This window comes from Hyla sarda, chromosome 1 (genome assembly GCF_029499605.1).
Source record: "Hyla sarda isolate aHylSar1 chromosome 1, aHylSar1.hap1, whole genome shotgun sequence".
In the NCBI taxonomy this organism is placed as follows: domain Eukaryota; kingdom Metazoa; phylum Chordata; class Amphibia; order Anura; family Hylidae; genus Hyla; species Hyla sarda.
The window spans coordinates 39,083,157-39,106,220 of NC_079189.1; the positions used below are offsets into that span (position 1 = coordinate 39,083,157).

General features: G+C 44.5%; 1 protein-coding gene across 1 annotated transcript in view; it reads left to right on the forward strand.

The window, feature by feature from the left end:
• Positions 1-15,642: 15,642 nt before the first annotated feature.
• The window catches only part of LOC130338813 (fatty acid-binding protein 1, liver-like), an 86,062-nt gene continuing 78,640 nt past the window's right edge, over positions 15,643-23,064 (forward strand). The window contains exon 1 of the mRNA XM_056554030.1: positions 15,643-15,807. Within this exon, the coding sequence (XP_056410005.1) occupies positions 15,771-15,807 (37 nt within the window). The 5' untranslated portion in view covers positions 15,643-15,770. The remainder of the gene's footprint in view (positions 15,808-23,064) is intronic.

Consider the following 23,064-nt stretch of genomic DNA (forward strand, 5'->3'; position numbering starts at 1 on the left):
GCGGAAAAAAAAGCGAATATTCGCAATTTTAAATATATAGCGAATATATTCGCAATATTTACGAATTTTTGATATTGGCGATAAAAATTCGACATGCGAATATTCGCGTCCAACACTAATCAAATAGCATTGCTAAAATGTAATGTTAGTAAATAAAGCATTTTTTTTTTTCATTCGTGTAAAATTAAAATGAATACTAGAAATGATATTGTTGTCTGCCATTGTTTGCTGGTTATTTTGATATATTACATTATATATTACCAAATTCTAGTCAGTACCTTGGGGCAGGACTTCATATGTAAATTACCTTTTTTAATTTTAGTACTTTTTTTTTTTTTGCTTTTCTACAGCAAAAGGTCAGAAACAAACAAAACTTAAAGGCGTACTCCGATGGAAAACTAGTGTTTCCAGATCAACTGGTGCCAGAAAGTAAAACAGATTTGTAAATTGTTTCTATTTAAAAAATCTTAATCCTTCCAGTACTTATCAGCTGCTGTATACTCCAGAGCAAATGATCTACTTCTTTGCAGTCTGACCACAGTGCTCTCTGCCGACACCTCTGTCCCGGTCAGGAATTGTCCATAGCAGGAGCAAATCCCCACAGCAAACCTCTCCTGCTCAAGACAGTTCCTGACGCAGACAAAGGTGGCAGCAGAGAGCACTGTGGTCAGACTGGAAAGAACTACACAAGTTCCTCTGGAGCAGACAGCAGCTGATACGTATTGGAAGGATTAAGATTTTTAAACAGAAGTAACAAATCTATATAACTTTCTGGCACTAGTTGATTTTAAAACATTTGTACCCCTTTAAAGAAAAACTCCAGTGAAACTGATGCCACTCCCTGTGCCGCCGATATTGCTGTCCGGTCCTCCGGCCCGATCCTCTTCCGGCATTTTGTGGGTGACACATAACACTGCAGCTCAGCTAATTGCCTTCCTCAGCGATGTCCCCTCTCAGCCAGTGGTAAAAAAAAATCACTGGAGTTCCTCTTTAATTTTTCTTAATTTTATTCTTTTAAAGGAGTAGTGCAGCGAAAAACAACTTATCCCCTATCCAGGAGATAGGGAATAAGTTATAGATTACGAGGGATCCGAGCGCTTGGACCCCCCGCGATCTCCTGAACGGTGCCCCGGCAGTCTGTTGGAAGCGGCCGTTCCGACCCCTGCAGGAAGCTGCGGCCGACACCCCCCCTCTATGTAGCGCTCGAACCCCCGCGATCTATAACTTATCCCCTATTCTTTATTTTCACTTATTTTTCACTTATTTTCATCCTTTAATTTTTGTGATGTGACTTTTTGTGATGGTTCCCCCAAATAGCCAGTAAAGATCAAAAGGTTATGCTTATTTTAGGTGATTTTATTTTGTATTTTTTTCCCTATTACTTGTGATCTCTGACCTTTTGGGGGACTTTCTACACATTGTCAGGGTCACTGTCATTGCTGTCCTTGGTCTAGTAGAGCCACAGATAACATATCCAGACACCTGCCCATGGTCCTATATGAGAACCCTATCTAAAGCAGAAATGGGGACATCCATCACACAGGGTATATCGCTGTCTCCTTGATTGATCCTCCATATGACCATTATTCTATGGTGTATACAAGGTCTTCATAACTTCTGTAAGAAGGTGTATTGGCGACTACTAAGGGGATGCAGAAGCAGAAGTTCTACCTCAGAATTTTACCTCAGAATTTACCTCAGTGTCTTATTATATTTGTTTTTTAGTTAACAGCCCTAAATGTTTATTTTGATGCCGATCAATCACGGATTGACATCTTCCTATCTTCTTCCTCTACTAGTGAAGACCCTTCTGAGTAAATTCCTGTCATACAAGACGGTGGGGATGGACCTACAACACTGAGTAAGGATCTACAGGATCACTGTGACCATTCCCCAGGTCCGTCATGGTGATAAATCAAAGACGAACAGGAACTTTCCTTGACACAAAGTGTTTTGGGGAAGACATTTGTGCAGTCAGTCATAAAGGCCGTGTGGCAAATTACAAGACGGATGAGGTCATCAATCACACGGGGCTCCTGAGGAACATGGAGAAGGGGACAGCTATTTGGAAAGGTACGGTTTCAGGGCGATGACGGACATGAAGGCCAGTCTGACCAGCTCAAGGGCTTGTGCTGGAGAAGTGACATCATCAGGAGTTGAGAGTTTACTTTTAACCCTATAGTAACGCTTAGGGTGACCGTGTACATAAGAACAAAACACACAAGGCACAAAGGAATGAGTGGGTGGAACTACTGTTTAAAATACTAGGGATGAAACAGAGTTGTAAAAAGTGTATATATCCATGTGTTGGAGCGAAAATATAAATACAAGAGTGGCACTCACATTAGTACAGTCCGGTAATGTATTAACAACAAAGTCATAGTAGAGAAATGGGCACTCACCCTGTTAAAACGTAGCTTTTAATTCTTCATGCTAAAAACGCTCTCATGGCAATGGAACAGAAACAGACTCGGCTACCGAGTGGCACTCACATTGAAGTACAGTCCGGTAATGTATTAACCACAAAGTCATAGCAGAGATATGGGCACTCACCCTGTTAAAACGTAGCTTTTAATTCTTGATGCTAAAAATCACTCTCATGGCAATGGAACAAAAACAGACTCGGCTACCGAGTGGCACTCACATTGAAGTACAGTCCGGTAATGTACTAACCAAAAAGTTATAGTACAGAAATGGGCACTCACCCTGTTAAGACATAGCTTTTAATTCTTCATGCTAAAAACGCTCTCATGGCAATGGAACAAAAGCAGACTCGGCTACCGAGTGGCGCTCACATTGAAGTACAGTCCGGTAATGTATTAACCAAAAAGTCATAGTACAGAAATGGGCACTCACCCTGTTAAAACGTAGCTTTTAATTCTTCATGATAAAAACGCTCTCATGGCAATGAAACAAAAGCAGACTCGGCTACCGAGTGACGCTCCCATTGAAGTACAGTCCGGTAATGTATTAACCAAAAAGTCATAGTAGAGATATGGGCACCCACCCTGTTAAAACGTAGCTTTTAATTCTTGATGCTAAAAACGCTCTCATGGCAATGGAACAAAAACAGACTCGGCTACCGCCGAGACTGTTTTTGTTCCATTGCCATGAGAGCGTTTTTAGCATGAAGAATTAGAAGCTACGTTTTAAAGGGGTATTGCGGTGAAAAACAAATACATTTTTTTTCATATCAACTGGCTCCAGAGATTTGTAAATTACTTCTATTAATCCTACCAGTACTTATCAGCTGCTGAAGTTGAGTTATTATTTTCTGTCTGACAACAGTGCTCTCTGCTGACACCTCTGTCTGTCCCAGGCTCTGTCCGGAGCAGAAGAGATTTGCTACAGGGATTTGCTCCTACTCTGGACAGTTCATGAGAAAGACAGAGGTGTCAGCAGAGAGCACTGTTGTCAGACAGAAAAGAACAACTCAACTTCAGCAGCTGATAAGTACTGGTAGGATTAAGATTTTTTAATAAAAGTAATTTACAAATCTGTTTAACTTTTTGGAGCCAGTTGGTATGAAAAAAACAATTTGTTTTTCACCGGAATACCCCTTTAACAGGGTGAGTGACCATTTCTGACTCTCCATAGATGGTTAATGTTGGAGGAAATCGGGCATGTTGAATTTTAATGCTTAATCCTTTTGTTTTCAGGGGATACAACACACAGCCAAAGGTGTGTTAGTTCCTTCCTCTTGCTGAGATTACATGTATGCTCAGCTGAACAAAGCGTGCAGATATACTGGGTGGACAGGGGTCATGCAGCAAGAGGTGACTTATCCCCTATCCTGTGGACAAGTGTCAGATCGCGGGGGAGAGGTCTGACTACTGGGACCTTCTGCACGGGCACTGGCTCTCTCAGAGGATCGTGTGCGGGGGTCTGCACGGGCTCCATTCATTCTTTATGGGAGAGCCGAAGAGACCCAAGTGCTGTACTCGGGTCTCTTCAGTGCTCCTATAGAAATGAATAGAGCGCGTACAGACCCCAGTCCCAGCGGTCGGATCCCCCACGATCAGACACTTATTACTTTTCGCTGCAGTACCCATTTAAGAACTTGAGAATGCTGGTCAACAGCCTTGGTAAAGGGGTTATCGAAGATTTAAAGTTAACCCCTGCAGAACCCCCTCTGATTATGAGAATAGAGGTCCTTAGTTCCTGGAGTGAATGGAGTAGCAGTGCGCATGCCTGACTGCCAACTTATTTACACTCTATGGGACTTTCGAACATAGCCAAGTAGAGTGCTTGGCTATGTTCAGAAGACCCATAGAGAGTAAATGCAGCATTGGTAAACATGAAACTTCTGTTCAGTTGAGGTCCCAGCAGTGAGACCCTCACCGATCACCTATTATCACCTATGGTATCCTGCAAATATGGCCAAGTGAGATTTTTAATAATTTGGAAGAAGGTGACACAAGGACTTTGGAGGTAAGATTAAGCTGGATGTGAAGATGTGGTAATCTGAGACTGCCGAGCCATCATTAATCTCCTTGCAGAGGAAGGCCGGTAACTGAAGATGTCTCCCTTTGGGCATGACATACCAGAATGGGAATCTTATCCCCCAGGTAACTTCCTCCCTACACGTGGATTATTAATTGTAGACTAAATGCTATTGTACTGCAATTTGAAGACCTGAACGCTCATAGACACAGATGGAATGGTATACAGCGATACAGAAGGATTCAGAGGGGTATGTATGAAGGCTTTTACACTGTTCTTTTGACTGCGTTTTGTTGCTATTTTCTTTACATGTTACTTTTTTGTGGCAAACTGTTGCGCCAAATGGTTTAGAACATTATCACTGATTTGATGGTGCTTGTCGTGATTTCAGTTGAAATTATGCATTGGTTTGGAAATTGTGACTTTTCGATTTGGTGCATATACCTTCATTAACCTCTAAAGGACGCAAGGGCGTACCTGTATGCCCTGCGCCCGGTCTCGGTCTATATCGCGGGGTCACGCCATGACCCCACGTCATAGTGGGTCAGTCCCGGCAGCTAATGAAAGCTGGGACCCTGGGCTAATAGCATGCGGCAGCGATCGTTGTGCCGTGCGCTATTAACCCTTTAGACACGGCGTTTAAATTTGAACGCCACATCTAAAGTAACAAAAATACACTCTCAGCAGCTGTTGGGTTGATCGGGACCATCACGGTGAAATCGCGATGTCCCGATCAGCTAGAATGTGAGCAGAGGGTCCGTTACCTGCTTCCAGCGCGTCCGATCAGCGATTGATTGCTCCAAGCCTGAAATCCAGGCTTGAGCAATCGACCGCCAATAACACTGATCATTGTCATGTTAATGCATGGTAGGGATCTGTGTAGAAGATCAGTATGGGCAGTGTTATAGCCACTAGATCAACAATAGAATGTAGAACATTTAAACATTGCCCAGCTAAAAAGTGGAAAAAGGACCCTGAACAATAAAAGAAGCAACCTGATTGGTTGCTAGGGGAAAATGCAACACATATCCAAGGCAGAGGTCTGAATGAATATCCCCCCCCCCCCCCCCTTCATTCTTATAAGAGGACATCAGAATTATAAATGACACCAGGTAGTTGGGGGTCCTGGTACAGGTTTTGTACCTCAGTCAATGAACTTCAAGCTATTTCTCTTATTTCTACTTAAAGGGGTATTCCAGGAAAAAACTTATTTTATATATCAACTGGCTCCAGAAAGATAAACAGATTTGTAAATTACTTCTATTAAAAAATCTCAATCCTTCCAATAATTATCAGCTGCTGAAGTTGAGTTGTTCTTTTCTGTCTGACAACAGTGCTCTCTGCTGACATCTCTGCTTGCCTCGGGAACTGCACAGAGTAGAAGAGGTTTGCTATGGGGATTTGCTTCTACTCTGGACAATTCCCGAGACAGGTGTCATCAGAGAGCACTTAGACAGAAAAGAACAACTCAACTTCAGCAGCTCATAAGTTCTGTTTAACTTTCTGGAGCCAGTTGATATATATATAAAGTTTTTTCCTATAATATTCCTAAAAAAGGTTAGGTGTGCATAGTGTAGCATAGAGGCAGCTGCTATGGGGCTCCTGAGAAGAGGAAACAAGTAAGGAGGAAATAACTGATAGCTAATACTACTCTAATGGGAGGGGGTAGAGGGGATGACAACCAAGATGTTGGTTTGTAATAGCAGGACACAAAAAACGCAATTTCTGGGATTTTGTATTCTTTTATTTTACACCATTTACCATACGGGGTTAATAATGTTATATTTTAATTGGATAATTACGCACGCAGGGATACCTAATATGTTTATTTTTATCATGTTTGCATGTTTTTTTGTATGGAAAATTGGAAAAGGGGGGTGATGTGGAAGGGTTAATGTGTTTTCTTCTTTGTTTGTTTTCTTAAACCTTTATTAACCTTCTTTTTTACACGTTATTGGTCCCTATGGGGACTTTTAGGAGGAACAGTAGATTCCTCATACAGATCAATGAAGTTCCATAGAACTTCATTGATCTGTGTGATCTGCGATAATTTGGTAGAGCCTGGTCCAGCCAGGGTCTATCAAATGAAGAGCCATGGACAGCACAAAGAGAGTCAAGCCCTCTGGCTACCTCCACAGTGGATCCCCCCCCCCCCCCACACACCACCACCACCACCATCACAAATTTGTCATGTGTGACAAATATGCAACTTTTCATCTGTACAGAAATTGTACTGTTCCCGAGGGGTTACCCGCTACTGTCATCTGGTCTGCTTCATTATTGATCTGACCAGGACTAATGATAATGATATGAACACCAGCACGGCACGAGCCGGCACCATCTGAGGCTCTATTCTGATTTCTGCTATGGGATTATCCTGCTGTGTGTGTGTGTGTGTATATATATATATATGTGTGTATATATATATATATATATATATATATATATACACCACAAAAAAAAAAAAAACGGAAACACGGCAGCACTCCAAAAGTAGTGGTCAATAGTGACTTTATTATCCCAAAAAATGTAGAGCGATGTTTCGGCCACCTCACGTCATCAAGCTTGATGATTGCTACGTTGTTATGATTCGGCTAGCTGGATGTGGATCCACTGTGTCAGCGAGGGATTGGCGTGGACAGTGTCGGTGGACCGGTTCTAGGGTTGCTACTGGTATTCACCAGAGCCCGCCGCAAAGCGGGATGGTCTTGCTGCGGCGGTAGCAACCAGGTCGTATCCACCGGCAATGGCTCAACCTCGCTGACTGCTGAGAAGATGTGGGACAGAAGGACTAGGCAGAGGCAAGGTCAGACGTAGCAGAAGGTCGGGGCAGGCGGCAAGGTTCGTAGTCAATGTGAATAGCAGAAGATCTGGAACACAGGCTTTGGACAACACTAAACGCTTTCTCTGGCACAAGGCAACAAGATCCGGCAAGGAAGTGCAGGGGAAGTGAGGTAATATACACAGGGAGCAGGTGGAAGCTAATTAGACTGATTGGGCCAGGCACCAATCACTGGTGCATTGGCCCTTTAAATCTTAGAGCGCTGGCGCGCGCGCGCCCTAGAGAGCGGAGCCGCGCGCGCCAGAACATGACAGCCGGGGACCGGGATGGGTAAGTGGCTTGGGATGCGATTCGCGAGCGGGCGTGTCCCGCTATGCGAATCGCATCCCCATCGCGAATGTCAGTGCAGCGCTCCCGGTCAGCGGGTCTGACCGGGGCGCTGCAGAAGGGAGAACGCCGCTCGGCGTAACAGTACCCCCCCCCCCCCCCCTTAGGTCTCCCCCTCTCTTTGTCTCCTTGTCCCTTTAACTGAGAAGAGAACATGGGGGCGTCTCTTGAGTTTCCTTCCGGAACAAAAAACAGTCCTGGGTAGCTACATCAGTGGCCGGTAATCCGGAAGAAGTGGGAATGGGGAGGGGGGGGCAGAGGGTGAAGCTTGTCACGGGGCAGAGTGTCACCAGGACGGGGGCTATGAGGAGGTACTGCACAGTCCTGATAGGCCTTGGGGAGACCAGGCACAGGAGGAGACACTGAGGCCCGACAGACAGGACTGGGAGCAGACGTGAGGCATTTCTTGCGGCAAGCAGGGCCCCAATTCTTGATCTCCCCGGTGGTCCAGTCAAAGGTGGGAGAATGATGCTGGAGCCATGGCAGACCGAGGAGGACTTCAGAGGTGCAGTTGGGAAGGAAGAAAAATTAAATTTTCTCGTGATGCAGTCCAATGCACATAAGCAAGGGCTCTGTGCGGTAACGCACAGTGCAGTCCAACTTCACTCCGTTGACCGAAGAAATGTAGAGCGGCTTGACGAGACGGGTCACCGGGATGCAGAACCTATTCACAAAGGAGGCCAGAATAAAATTTCCAGAAGCACCAGAGTCCAAGCAGGCCACAGCTGAGAAGGAGGAGTTGGCAGAAGGAGAAATCCGTACGGGCACAGTGAGACGTGGAGAAGCAGACTCCGTACCAAGAGACGCCACACCCACGTGAGCTGGGTGCGTGCGTGCGTTTCCCAGACGTGGAGGACGAATAGGGCAATCCACCAAGAAATGTTCGGTACTGGCGCAGTACAGACATAAATTTTTATCCCTACGGCGAGTCCTCTCTTCATGGGTCAGGCGAGACCGATCCACTTGCATAGCCTCCTTGGTGGGAGGCACAGGGGTAGATTGCAAAGGATACTGTGAGAGAGGTGCCCAGAGATTAAGGTCTTTTTCCTGGCGGAGCTCCTGGTGTCTTCCAGAAAAACGCATGTCAATGCGGGTGGCCAAATGGATAAGTTATTGCAGGTTGGCAGGAATCTCTCGTGCGGCCAGCACATCCTTGATGTTACTGGATAGGCCTTTTTTAAAGGTCGCGCAGAGAGCCTCGTTATTCCAAGATAATTCGGATGCGAGAGTATGAAATTTGATGGCGTACTCGCCTACTGAAGAATTACCCTGGACCAGGTTCAGCAGGGCAGTCTCAGCAGAAGAAGCTCGGGCTGGTTCCTCGAAGACACTACGGACTTCAGCGAAGAAGCACTGGACTGTGGCAGGATCATTGCGGTCCCAGAGCGGTGTGGCCCCAGACAAGGCCTTTCCAGACAAAAGACTCACTACGAACGCCACCTTAGACCGTTCTGTAGGAAATTGGTCCGACAACATCTCCATATGTAGGGAACATTGAGACAAGAAGCCACGGCAGAGTCTAGAGTCCCCATCAAATTTGTCCGGCAGGGACAAGCGGAGGCTAGGAGCGGCCACTCGCTGCGGAGGAGGTGCAGGAGCTGGCGGCGGAGATGGTTGCTGCTGTAGCAGTGGCAGAAGTTGCTGTAACGTGGCGGTCAACTGCAACAGCTGCTGTCCTTGTTGGGCAATTTGCTGTGATTGCTGGGCGACCACCGTGGATAGGTCAGCGAGACTTGGCAGCGGCACCTCAGCGGGATCCATGGCCGGATCTACTGTTATGATTCGGCTAGCTGGATGTGGATCCACTGTGTCAGCGAGGGATTGGCGTTGACAGTGTCGGTGGACCAGTTCTAGGGTTGCTACTGGTATTCACCAGAGCCCGCCGCAAAGCGGGATGGTCTTGCTGCGGCGGTAGCAACCAGGTCGTATCCACCGACAACGGCTCAACCTCGCTGACTGCTGAGAAGGCGTGGGACAGAAGGACTAGGCAGAGGCAAGGTCAGACGTAGCAGAAGGTCGGGGCAGGCGGCAAGGTTCGTAGTCAATGAGGATAGCAGAAGATCTGGAACACAGGCTTTGGACAACACTAAACGCTTTCTCTGGCACAAGGCAACAAGATCCGGCAAGGAAGTGCAGGGGAAGTGAGGTAATATACACAGGGAGCAGGTGGAAGCTAATTAGACTGATTGGGCCAGGCACCAATCACTGGTGCACTGGCCCTTTAAATCTTAGAGCGCTGGCGCGCGCGCGCCCTGGAGAGCGGAGCCGCGCGCGCCAGAACATGACAGCCGGGGACCGGGACGGGTAAGTGGCTTGGGATGCGATTCGCGAGCGGGCGCGTCCCGCTATGCGAATCGCATCCCCATCGCGAATGTCAGTGCAGCGCTCCCGGTCAGCGGGTCTGACCGTGGCGCTGCAGAAGGGAGAACGCCGCGAGTGCTCCGGGGAGGAGCAGGGACCCGGAGCGCTCGGCGTAACACGTGAGGTGGCCGAAACGTTGATGTACATTTTTCGGTGTTAATAAAGTCACTATTGACCACTACTTTTGGAGTGCTGCTGCGTTTCTGTTTTGCTGTATCCAGAGGTGCTTGGGATCAGAGCCTAACCACAGCCTGCACACACTTACTTGAGTTTGAGTGCCTCTCCACTTGCTAGATATCTAATATATACAGCACGGCATATCACCTCCATATTTTCTCTAAATATTTCTTCATTATAAATAATTCCTAGGGTCTCAAAAGGATATATATCACTCAGTATAGCTCAAATACAACTATTTCACACTTGCAACAAGAAAAGAGCATTACTACTGATACACTTAGAAAACTTTATTTTCCATAAATAAACAAAACCATCAATGAACAGGAAACATCAAGACACTTTAAAAACAAAACTAAGTATGGGTGAGTGATCTGTCTACTATGCTGGGCTCATACTATTTGTCTATACAGGGAATAGAGTATGTGGTTTAGAGAGTAGTGTTGAGCGGCATAGGCCATATTCGAATTTGCGAATAATCGCGAATATATGGTCGAATATTCGTCATATATTCGCTAAATTCGCATATTTGTAATATTCTTGTTTTATTTTCACATATGCGAAAATTCGCGTATGCGACAATTAACGTAAGCGGAAATTAGCATAAACAGAAATTAGCATAAGCGAAAATTCAGCCTCACACAGTAGTATGAATATTCGTAATTACGAATATATAGTGCTATATTCGCGAATAAAATTTGCATTGCGAATATTTGCGAGCAACACTATTAGAGAGGACATTGGTCACTTATATCCAGTGCAATTGTAAGCATAGTAGTGCCCCCCATTTTTCACTATTTATTGCTATTACCTTTATGGTTGTTGATATTGATATTATTATTGTGAGACACCGTATAGTCCCGCCGTTAGTTTTGTTTTTAAAGTCTCTTGATGTTTCCTGTTCATTGATGGTTTTGTTTATTTATGGAAAATAAAGTTTTCTAATTGTATCAGTAGTAATGCTCTTTTCTTGTTGCAAGTGTCAAATGCTGTATATATGGTGTATTAAGAGTATAATAGCACAAGATTTGGTTTATAGTGACACCAAGTGGCAGGTCCAGGAATAGCATGACTAGTATGTATCATGTATTATTCCCCGAATCCCTATATGAAGGCTGCATAGTTGGAATGGATGTGGTCTTTACAAATTTCCGCACTTCATACAATGTTCAATTTAGATAAATGCAGACATACCGTATTTTTCGCCGTATAAGATGCACTTTTTCTTCCCCAAAACTGGGGGGGAAAAAGTCGGTGCGTATTATACGGCGAATACACCCCTATCGCAGCGGTTCCTGCGGCCATCAGCGGCCAGGACCTGCGGCTAATACAGGACATCACCGATTGCGGTGATGCCCTGTATTAACCCTTCAGACGCAGCGATCAAAGCTGACCGCCGCGTCTGAAGGGAAAGTGACACTAACCCGGCTGTTCAGTCGGGCTGTTCGGGACCGCCGCGGTGAAATCGCGGCGTCCCGAACAGCTTACAGGACACCGGGAGGGACCTTACCTGCCTCCTCGGTGTCTGCTCCGTGCCGGGATCTCCTGCATGGCTGGCGCTCTCCTTCAACATCATCACGTAGCGACATCATCACGTAGCGACGTGATGACGGCGACGGAGAGCGTGGATCCCATGGAAGAAGATGTCCGGAGCGTCGGGGACACCACTGGGACGCGGCGACAGCGATGGAGTGACATCTAGGGCAGCGGTGACGAGCAGAGACAGGTCCAGAGTGGTGGGGACACATGAGTATTACCTCCTATACCAGTGGTCTTCAACCTGCGGACCTCCAGATGTTGCAAAACTACAACTCCCAGCATGCCCGGACAGCCAACGGCTGTCCGGGCATGCTGGGAGTTGTAGTTTTGCAACATCTGGAGGTCCGCAGGTTGAAGATCACTGTTGGGTTCAGAACCTTTTTTTTCTAGATTTCGCACCTTTAAAATTGCGTCTAGAGATGAGCGTACTTACAGTAAATTCGATTCGTCACGAACTTCTCGGCTCGGCAGTTGATGACTTATCCTGCATAAATTAGTTCAGCCTTCAGGTGCTCCGGTGGGCTGGAAAAGGTGGATACATTCCTAGGAAAGAGTCTCCTAGGATTGTATCCACCTTTTCCAGCCCACCGGAGCACCGGAAAGCTGAACTAATTTATGCAGGAAAAGTCATCAACTGCCGAGCCGAGAAGTTCGTGACGAATCGAATTTACAGTAAGTTCGCTCATCTCTAATTGTGTCTTATTTGCCGGTGCGTCCTATAGGGCGAAAAATATGGTAATTGTTGAGATATAAAAAAAAAGAAAATCCACATTGAGCAGTACCTTCATATGCCCAGCAGATGTCACTGTTACAACAGTGTATAGGTAGTGTGAGCATTACTAGGGGATATCACTCCTTAGTATATAGAACTGCACAGGACTCCATGTGGCCCCAAATGCAAAATCTGCAATAAGGGCCCCTAATACCATGTGCTATTCATTACATTGGTGTCTTATGTGGTAGAGGAGCCTTTGGTCCCCTTTGGCACCCTGGCCTTCTGCATCTGCATATCTTATAACTACATATAACATCTGAGTTTTGTAAGATAAAAATAATAATAATAATAATAATAATAATAATAAAATGTGTGTGCATTTTTTTTCATGACAATGTGGTTCTTTCATCATGTGACTCAAGGATTTGTATTAAAGGGGTACTCCGGTGGTCAACGTATTTTTCCGTTTGTGACTTACCCTATTTGTTTTGTTTCATTTCTATTCTTCTTGTTTAGCCTGCTCTATTTCCGTTCTTTGTTGTCTTTTTATCCCCCACTTTGTTTTCCTATCTTTGCTTCTATTTCCTGTTTCTTGCTGTGCTGAAAACTACAAATCCCAGCATGCCACATGCCTTGCTGGTTTGGGGTGGCTCCTTTTTTTGTTTGTTTTTTCCGCCCTTTACCCACCCTACTATTTTCCCGGGTCGGCCCCCTTATACACAGCACACTAATATAATCAGCCTTGGTTGGGATACACTGGCATACACACACAGAAGGGACTACAACTCCCAGCATGTGTCATTCAGGAGTCTTCAGTCTGTGGTATAACACCAGCATGCTGCCTCTGTAGTCTCCTGGGGGTTGTAGTTCACCACACCTCTGTAGGGCATACACCAGTGTTTCCCAACCAGTGTGCCTCCAGGTGTTGCAAAACTACAACTCCCAGCATGCCTGGACAGCCTTTGGGCATGCTAGGAGTTGTAGTTTTGCAACAGCTGGAGGCACACTGGTTGGGAAACACTGGTGTAACATGATGTGTATGCTGAATAGGCTAGAACAGTGTTTCCCCACTAGTGTGCCTCCAGCTGTTGCAAATGTACAACTACCAGCATGCCAAAAGTCTGTCAGGGCATGCTGGGAGTTGTAGTTTTGCAACAGCTGGAGGCACACTGGTTGGGAAACACTGGTGTAACATGATGTGATTGCTGAATAGGCTAGAAGAGTGTTTCCCCACTAGTGTGCCTCCAGCTGTTGCAAATGTACAACTACCAGCATGCCAAAAGTCTGTCAGGGCATGCTGGGAGTTGTAGTCTTGCAACAGCTGGAGGCACACTGGTTCGGAAACACTAGCATACACACACACAACAGGGACTACAACTCCCAGCATGTGTCATTCAGGAGTCCCCCTCCCCTCCCCCTTCACATATAGAGATCCAGTATGAGATTTCCTCCCCCGCAGTCTGTACATCCCCGCTCTGTGCACCTTGTAATCCTCCCCTTCAGATAACAAATGTATCTTCTGTGTTCCGTTCTCCTGTGCAGACCTGCGTCCTCAGGAGCAGAGCGGGGGTGGGGGGGGAGATAAGGAGCTGTGTACTATGGCTTCTCATGCAGAACTCCGGGAGGGGGGAGATGAGGGGGCGTGGCTTATTCCTGTCATGCAGACAGAGAGAAAAAAAAGCCCTGACATCTTGTCCTCAAGAGATTCAAAAGATTCAGAACATGGTGGACGACAGTAAAAGAAAACTCTCTGAACTACAGAACTTCCTGCCCAACAAACAGGTAAGAAAAACACATACATGCTGCCAAAACATATAACACATGTATATTGCAAAAAAACTAAACTTACAAAGAAGATGCCATATAGTCAAAAAAATTAACCACTGGAGTACCCCTTTAAAGAATTGAGGGAGAAAGCCAAGAACACACATGGCGAAAATTTTATAGAAGGAAAAAAAGCACACAAAAAAAGCCATATCCAGGGCATGCTGCTTTTTTCAGCTTAAAAACACTGCTTAAGGGTACATTCACACGGGCGTTTTTTTTTTTTGCAGGTTTTCCGCTGCGTATTTTAAAGTGGGCGGGCTCTTCTCGGCGGTTTGCAGCAGATTTTCCATGGCAGAATTTACGCTGCGGAAAAACCGCCGCAAGCCCCATTGAAGTCAGTAGGGACTGTGGCGGATTTTCTGCAGCGTAAATTCCGTAGCGGAAAATCTGCTGCGGACAGCCAAGAAGAGCCCACCCACTTTCAAATTCGCAGCGGAAAACCTGGAAAAAATCCGGCCATGTGAACGTACCTAAAGTGTGAAATAAATGCCATGTGTGAATGGTATTTCATATTTCTCTACTGACTCCCAGCTAACATCTGGCCGCAGCATTTTTAGCCCAAAAGAAAAAAGAAAACGCCTTGTGACAAGTATGGCATTTTTGCCAGGGAAACGCTGCATTTAAAAAACATGGGCATATTTTTTTAGACATAAATATAAAACAAAAAATTTGCTGATTAAAGGGGCACTCCGGTGAAAACCTTTTTTCTTTTAAATCAATTGGTGGCAGAAAGTTAAACATATTTGTAAATTACTTCTATTAAAAAATCTTAATCCTTCCAGTACTTATTAGCTGCTGAATGCTACAGAGAAAATTCCTTTCTTTTTGGAACACTGATGACATCACGAGCACAGTGCTCTCTGCTGACATCTCTGTCCATTTTAGCAACAATACATAGCAGGTGCATGGTGGCTCAGTGGTCAGCACTGCTGCCTTGCAGTACTGGGGATTTGAGTTCAAATCCCACTAAGGACAACAATAAATAAAGCATTATTATTATAATTATAGAACTGTGCTCATGATGTCATCAGAGAGCATTCCAAAAAGAAAAGAATTTCCTCTGTAGTATTCAGCAGCTAATAAGTACAGGGAGGATTAAGATTTTTTAATAGAAGTAATTTACAAATATGTTTAACTTTCTGCCACCAGTTGATTTAAAAGAAAAAAGGTTTTCACCAGAGTACCCCTTTAAGGCAGAACAAACAGCCGGACAAAAAAAATATGCCTATATTTTTTAGACAGAGTGAGCAAGACAATGGGGGAGATTTATCAAAACCTGTCCAGAGGAAAAGGTGCTGAGTTGCCCATAGCAACCAATCAGATCGCTACTTTCATTTTTAACAAGACCTCTGCAAAATGAAAGAAGCGATCTGATTGGTTGCTATGGGCAACTGGGAAACTTTTCCTTTGCACAGGCTTTGATAAATCTCCCCCAATGTTTCCAAACCAGGGCGCCTCCAGCTATTCCAAAACTACAATTCCCAGCATGCCCAGACAGCTAAAGGGACTGACTGAGAGACGCACCAGGCATACAGGCGCATGACACTCACACAGCAGTGCGGTCGTGGTCAAGCCAGTAAGTTTTGTTGCCCCAACACAACCATCAGGGGACTGAGGTGAGGGCCGTAGGGCGGGCCGGCTGGCCGGGTGGGCCCAAGCAATTTAGTTTGAATAGGGACATTGGATTTATGTCTTTAGAAATTAAAGGGTACCTCTCATCAAATAAACTTTTGATATATTTTAGATTAATGAATGCTGAATAACTTTCCAATAGCATGTTAATGACAAATATGCTTCTTTCTATTGTATTTTTCCCGATCAGTCCTGTCAGCAAGCATTTCTGACTCATGCTGGAGTCCTAAACACTCAGAGCTGCCAGCCTGCTTTGTTCACAGCCAAACAGGCTGTGAACAAAGCAGGCTGGCAGCTCTGAGTGTTCTCCTTTGTGAACAAAGCAGACTGGCAGCTCGTAGTGTTTAGGACTCCAGCATGAGTCTGAAATGCTTGCTGCCAGGACTGGTAGGGAGACCCCTAGTGGTCATTTCTTCAAAGTGGAAAATTAAATAGAAAGAAGCATATTTTTTAATAACATGCAATTGTAAAGTTATTCTGCATACATTAATCTATAATAGATCAAAAGTTTTTTTGATGAGAGGTACCCTTTAAAAGGATTTTCCAGGATTTATTGCTAGCCTGTGCTTAGGTTAACCTATCAATGTCATTCAAGTAATGCCGCCTCGTCACTTTCTACCAGGAAAAATGACATACACTGGGTAACTGCTATCCCAAGATGCATCAGGTGAGTTGGTGTTAAATGGGCACTGTAATTTGCAGAAACTTTTTATACAATATAGATAATAACATTTTGGGCCTCATTTACTAAGCTGAAACCGACCAGTTTTTGTCTTATTATTTTGCCGCAGAGTGTCTGACACATGTCTGCGCCAGTGTGTGCCTGAAAAATCCAACAAACCCGACATTGCACTGTGAAAAGGGGGTCTGTCACAACGGGGGCGTGGTCTGCCAGTAAAGGGGCGTGGTTTCACAACCTGACTGATTTACTATGGAATTCACAGAAAATCCTGTGGGTAAATGGCTGGAAATATCGACCTAGAAAAAGCTGGTCAGAAAATGTTCCCGACTTTTCCCAATAGTAAATAGAGAGGAATCCTGCAAGTCTGAAACAACTTTTCCCACTAGTAAAAACCCGACACTCTTAGTAAATGAGGCCCTATATGTATACAGTGATCCTTCAACTTACAATGGCCTCAACATACAATATTTTCAACATACAATGATCTTTTCTGGACCATTGTAACTCGAAACCAGACTCAACATACAATGTTACGGACAGTCCAGATCTGTGAAACGTGTCAATGGCTGGAAGAGCCAACCAATCAGAATGGGCAATTTACTGGTAAAACACCTGTATTACTGAAGCGCATGCACTGACTGGTGTCTGCTAGCACCCCCTAGAGTACAGGGAGGTATTACATGTTCTGTACACTTTACCTGTACCAGGGTTAGCTGCTCCTTTGGACACCAGGTGAGGGCGACTCCATGTTACTTTTTAAGGACATTGCATGTACTGTACAGGACCCTGAAGAAGCTCCTGTCCTCTACATAGACCAGTGTTTCCCAAGCAGGGTGCCCCCAGTGGTTGCAAAACTACAACTCCCAGCATGCCCGGACAGCCTTTGGCTGTCCGGGCATGCTGGGAGTTGTAGTTTTGCAACAGCTGGAGGCTCCCTGCTTTGGAAACACTGACATAGACAGTGATTTACAGCTTCCAGCAGATCTTTCTTACTTTTATATATAAGGATTTGCTTTATCTATATTAGTTATCTACTTATTTTTCTTTAATTCTCACTTTTTCCTATTTCTGAATAACATTTTGGGCCTTTAGAACCAATTACCAGGTTTCCATAGAGTTCTGGTCTCAACATAGAATGGTTTCAACATACAATGGTCGTCCTGGAACCAATTAATATTGTAACTTGAGGGACCACTGTATTTGTAATATACATTGTGAAAAAATGCTATACTTCTAACCACTAGGGGTCCCTCCACTGTCCAGAACACTGTCTTGTCCTTTCAGCTATTGCTTGTATGTCTGGACTGGGACAAAATACAGTAAGTATGGGTGGGACAAGCAGGGCTCTGTGCAGGCTCCTGGCTTGTTAGGGAGGTAGAAAGTTCCCACATGGGATGTGAGGGCAAGCAAGGAATGTCCCCTCCTCCTCTTCAGTGAACTGCATGCAGCGTGAGCAATATAAACAAGGGAATTAGGACCCATAAAAGATTTTTTTTTTTTTAAACATAATTTAAACCTCTCCTTACAGTGGGGATCAAAAGTTTGGGCACCCCAAGTAAAAATTTGTATTAATGTGCATAAAGAAGCCAAGGAAAGATGGAAAAATCTCCAAAAGGAATCAAATTACAGATTAGACATTCTTATAATATGTCAACAAAAGTTAGATCTTATTTCCATCATTTACACTTTCAAAATAACAGAAAACAAAAAAAAAATGGCGTCTGCAAAAGTTTGGGCACCCTGCAGAGTTAATATCTTGTACTGCCCCCTTTGGCAAGTATCACAGCTTGTAAAAGCTTTTTGTAACCAGCCAAGAGTCTTTCAATTCTTGTTTGAGGTATCTTTGCCCATTCTTCCTTACAAAAGTCTTCCAGTTCTTTGAGATTTCTGGGCTGCCTGTCACGCACTGCTCTTTTAAGGTCTATCCATAGATTTTCAATTATGTTGAGGTCAGGAGATTGTGAAGGCCATGGCAAAACCTTCAGTTTACACCTCTTGATGTAATCCCCCGTGGATTTCGAGGTGTGTTTAGGATCATTATCCATTTGTAGAAGCCATCCTCTCTTTAACTTCAGCTTTTTCACAGATGGCATCAAGTTAGCATCCAAAATTTGCTGAAATTTTATTGAATCCATTTTCCTTCTACTCGTGAGATGTTCCCTGTGCCACTGGCTGCAATACAACCCCAAAGCATGATTAATCCACCCCCATGCTTAACAGTTGGGCAGAGGTTCTTTTCATTAAATTCTGTTCCCCTTCTTCTCCAAACGTACCTTTGCTCATTACGGCCAAAAAGTTGAATTTTAACCTCATCGGTCCACAGAATTTGTTTCCAAAATGCATCAGGCTTGTCTATATGTTCATTTGCAAAGTTCAAACACTGATTTTTGTGGTGAGGACGTAGAAGAGGTTTTCTTCTGATGACTCTTCCACGAAGACTATTCCATTGTGGAATAGTGTACCACAACTCCATTGTCTGCCAGATCTTTCTGGAGGAATTGTGCAGTCAAACGTGGGTTTTGAATAGTTTTTCTCACAATTCTGCGAGCTGTTTTGTCTGATATTTTTCTTGGTCTTCCAGATCTTGCTTTAACTTCCACTGTTCCTGATGACTGCCATTTCTTAATTACATTCCAAACACAGGATGTTGACGTCTGAAAACGTTTTGCTATCTTCTTATAGCCTTCTTATAGCCTTCTGTGAGCGTCAACTATTTTCAGTTTCAGATTTCTAGACAACTGCATAGAAGAACCCATGGTGCTGATTGTTGGGGCAAGGTCAGATGAGTCTGGGCATTTAAAACCTTTGAGATTGACATCACCAGGTCTTCCCAGATGATGATTGAGAACAATCCCTGACACTGGCAGGTCTCAGCTTTGCAAAGGGGGCAGTGCATGCTATAAATTCTGCAGGGTGCCCAAACTTTTGAAGACGTAATTTTTCTGTTTTCTGTTATTTTAAAAGTGTAAATGATGGAAATAAAATCTAACTTTTGTTGATATATTATAAGAATGTCTAATCTGTAATTTGATTCCTTTTGGAGATTTTTCCATCTTCCCTTGGCTTCTTTATGCACATTAATACAAATTTGTACCTGGGGTGCCCAAACTTTTGATCCCCACTGTATACACTAATGAGCACTTCCCTCACTACTGCTAATACCTCTCCCTATACACCCATGACCACTTCCCTTACTACTGCTAATACCTCTCTCTATACACCCATGAGCATTTCCCTCTCTCTATTACCAATACCTCTCCCTATACACTAATTAGCACTTTGCTTTCTCATCTGATAATACCTCTCCCTATACACCCACGAGTACTTTCCTCTTTCTACTGCCAATACCTCTCCCTGTACACCCATTATCACTTTGCTTTCTCAACTGATAATACCTCTCCCTATACACCCATGAGCACTTCCCTCTTTCTACTGCTAATGCCTCTCCCTATACACCCATGAGCACTTCCCTCTCTACTGCTAATACCTCTCCTTATATACCCCTTAGCACTTCCCTCTTTCTACTGCTAATACCTCTTCCTATACACTCATAAGCACTTCCCTCTTGCTACTGATAATACCTCTCCCTATACACCCAAGCATTCTGCTAGCTTTTCGTGCTGCTCTATTACATTGTCTGCCTACCTATGTTCATAGACTGTTATCAACTACAAATGTTAACAGTCAGACTTGGTGGGTTAACACATCTGACACATGCTACAACTCTGACTGTAAACTCTGCTACATCTGTATACAGTACTATAAATCATGTGCTGTAGTAGTTAGGGGGCCCCAATGGAGCCTCAAAGCTTCGTTCTCAGCTCATGGCCGGGAATATGAGTGGATAGATATAAGCAGCAGTTTATTGACTTGTTAGAATTCCTCACTGTTATTTACAGAGGTGGAGATGATAGAAGTCCCCAACCATCACAGCAATACTTTACAAGACGCAGTAACCGGGGATGGTGGGAGTGATGACAGATGGATCCTGTGCTAAGAACCGGTTCTCTGAGCTGGCGGAGGCCCATGTCAAGTTCATTGACCTTAGACTTTGTCATGAGTCAAACAATCTCTGGTGATAAAGCGAAGCAAGTCTCACGGTACAGAGGTGACTTCATGGCCACAGCAAGGAGGTCAATGGTTTATTAGATCTTTTACAAGGTGAAAGTGCAGGATTCTACATCACCCCTGTATATAGAATAAAAGACATGTGGTCCGTCTGCCTTAAGGGTTTGTCCATGTCTGGAAAACTTGTTTCTTAAAGGGCTTGTTCTAAAATGTAATCTTCTGCTATCATAGTTAAAGGGGTACTCCACCCCTAGACATCTTATCCCCTATCCTATCCCCTAGCCGCTGGGGACCCCCGCAATCTACCATTCGGCACGCACCTGTAACGGCTTCCGGAACCGCTGGAGGCCATCAGGCTAATACCATCCCGACCACAGGGATGTAAGATCGTGACGTCATGACACTGCGTAATGATGGGCAATACAGGGGCCGGAGCATTGTTACATTCATGGCTCCGCCCCCGTGTGACTTCACACCCGTCCCCTCAATGCAAGTCTATGGGAGAGGGCGTGAAAGCTGTCAAGCCCTCTCCCACAGACTTGTATTGAGGGGGCGGGTGTGACGTCACACGGGGGCGGAGCCATGAATGTAACAATGCTCCGGCCCCTGTATTGCCAGTCATTACGCAGGGAGCGAGTCTGCTCTGTGTAGTAATGAAAGCGCGGTGCCGCAGCTGAGATCCCGGGGGTCCCCAGCAGCGGGACCCTGGCGATCTGACACCTTATCCCCTATCCTTAGGACAGGGGATAAGATGTCTAGGGGCGGAGTACCCCTTTAAGCTATGTTCACACTGAGGAATTTCAGCTGATGAAATTCCGATGTGGAATTGTATTCCGCCATGTTCATCTTTTGTGGCAAAGTCCACGGGTAAAGGTTAGTGATGAGCGGCAGGGGCCATATTCGAATACGCGATATTTCACGAATATATGGACGAATATTAGTCCTATGTTCGTGAAATTCACATATTCTCTATGTTTGTTTTTTTAATGCGAAAATTTGCATGAAATTCGCATAGTGCGCGATTATATCTTTGACCTAAAAGAAGGGAGGGATATTCGCAAATTTTCGCATATTCGTGAAAAAAACACGAAGATTCATCATTACGAATATATATCTATATTCTAAATATTCGCGAAATCACGAAGTGCCGATATTCGCGGTAAAAATTTGCATTTCTAATATTCGCACTCAACACTAGTAAAAGCCGGTATAGTTAATGGGACTTAAGTTTTCTGACAAAATGAGTTTGGAATGGACGTGGCTGATCCTCCTCAACAGCATTTTCGGATCATCCTCCTGATTTCCCTTTTGAATTCTGCATCAAATTCCACGTCATTTCCACACCTGTTCCAAGCAGAAGATGGCAGATTTGCTGAATTTCCTGAGCGAAATGATGCTCTTAGGTTATATTCACACATCGTTTTTTAAAGTGCATTTTGAGGTGTAAAATGGTGGATTATTAAAGGGGTATTCCAGGAAAAAAACTTTTTTCCATATATATCAACTGGCTTCATAAAGTGAAGCAGATTTGTAAATTACTTCTATAAAAAAATCTTAAACCTTTCAATAATTATCAGCTGCTGAAGTTGAGTTGTTCTTTTCTGTCTGACAACAGTGCTCTCTGCTGACATCTCTGCTTGTCTCGGGAGTAGAAGAGGTTTGCTATGGAGATTTGCTTTTAAACTGGGCAGTTCCCGAGACAGGTGTCATCAGAGAGCACTAAGACAGAATAGAACAACTCAACTTCAGCTGCTCATAAGTACTGAAAGGACTAAGATTGTTTAATAGAAGTAATTTACAAATCTGTTTAACTTTCTGGAGCCAGTTGATGTATAAAAAAAGTTTTTTCCTGGATAACTCCTTCAACTTGTGCAACTTTTTTTTTTTTTGGCCTGTGTAGAGCACTAGTGTGCGCCAGTGTGCACAGGATAGGGTATAAGTGTCTCATCACAGCGAGTCCAGCCGCGGGGACCCCCCCCCCCCCCGATCTCCTATACAGGGCCCGCTACTTATCTGTTCACATTGCGCTCTGGCACCCACCTTGCGAGTTGAGCAAATGACAGCCCACTCTATCATCTTTTGAGTGGCTAAGCGGGTTGTCACTTTCGCTCATCTCTGAGGGAAGGGGGCAGAGCGCTCTGAGGACGGGCAAGTAGCATGGCCCCATAGATAAGATTGCAGGGGGACCTCCTGCAATCAGACACTTATCCCCTATCCTGTGGATAGGGGATAAGTTTCATTTTACCTCTATCTATTAAGAATACATGAACATTATATATTCAGTATGGGCTAAGGGGATTTGGGAAGAGGCCCAAAAAAGTAGAACAGACATCAGCATTAAAGGGGTACTCCCGTGGAAATCATTTTTTTTTTTTTTAATCAACTGGTGCCAGAAAGTTAAACAGATTTGTAAATTAATGAAAACCTATAGCTTATACCTCTAGGACATCA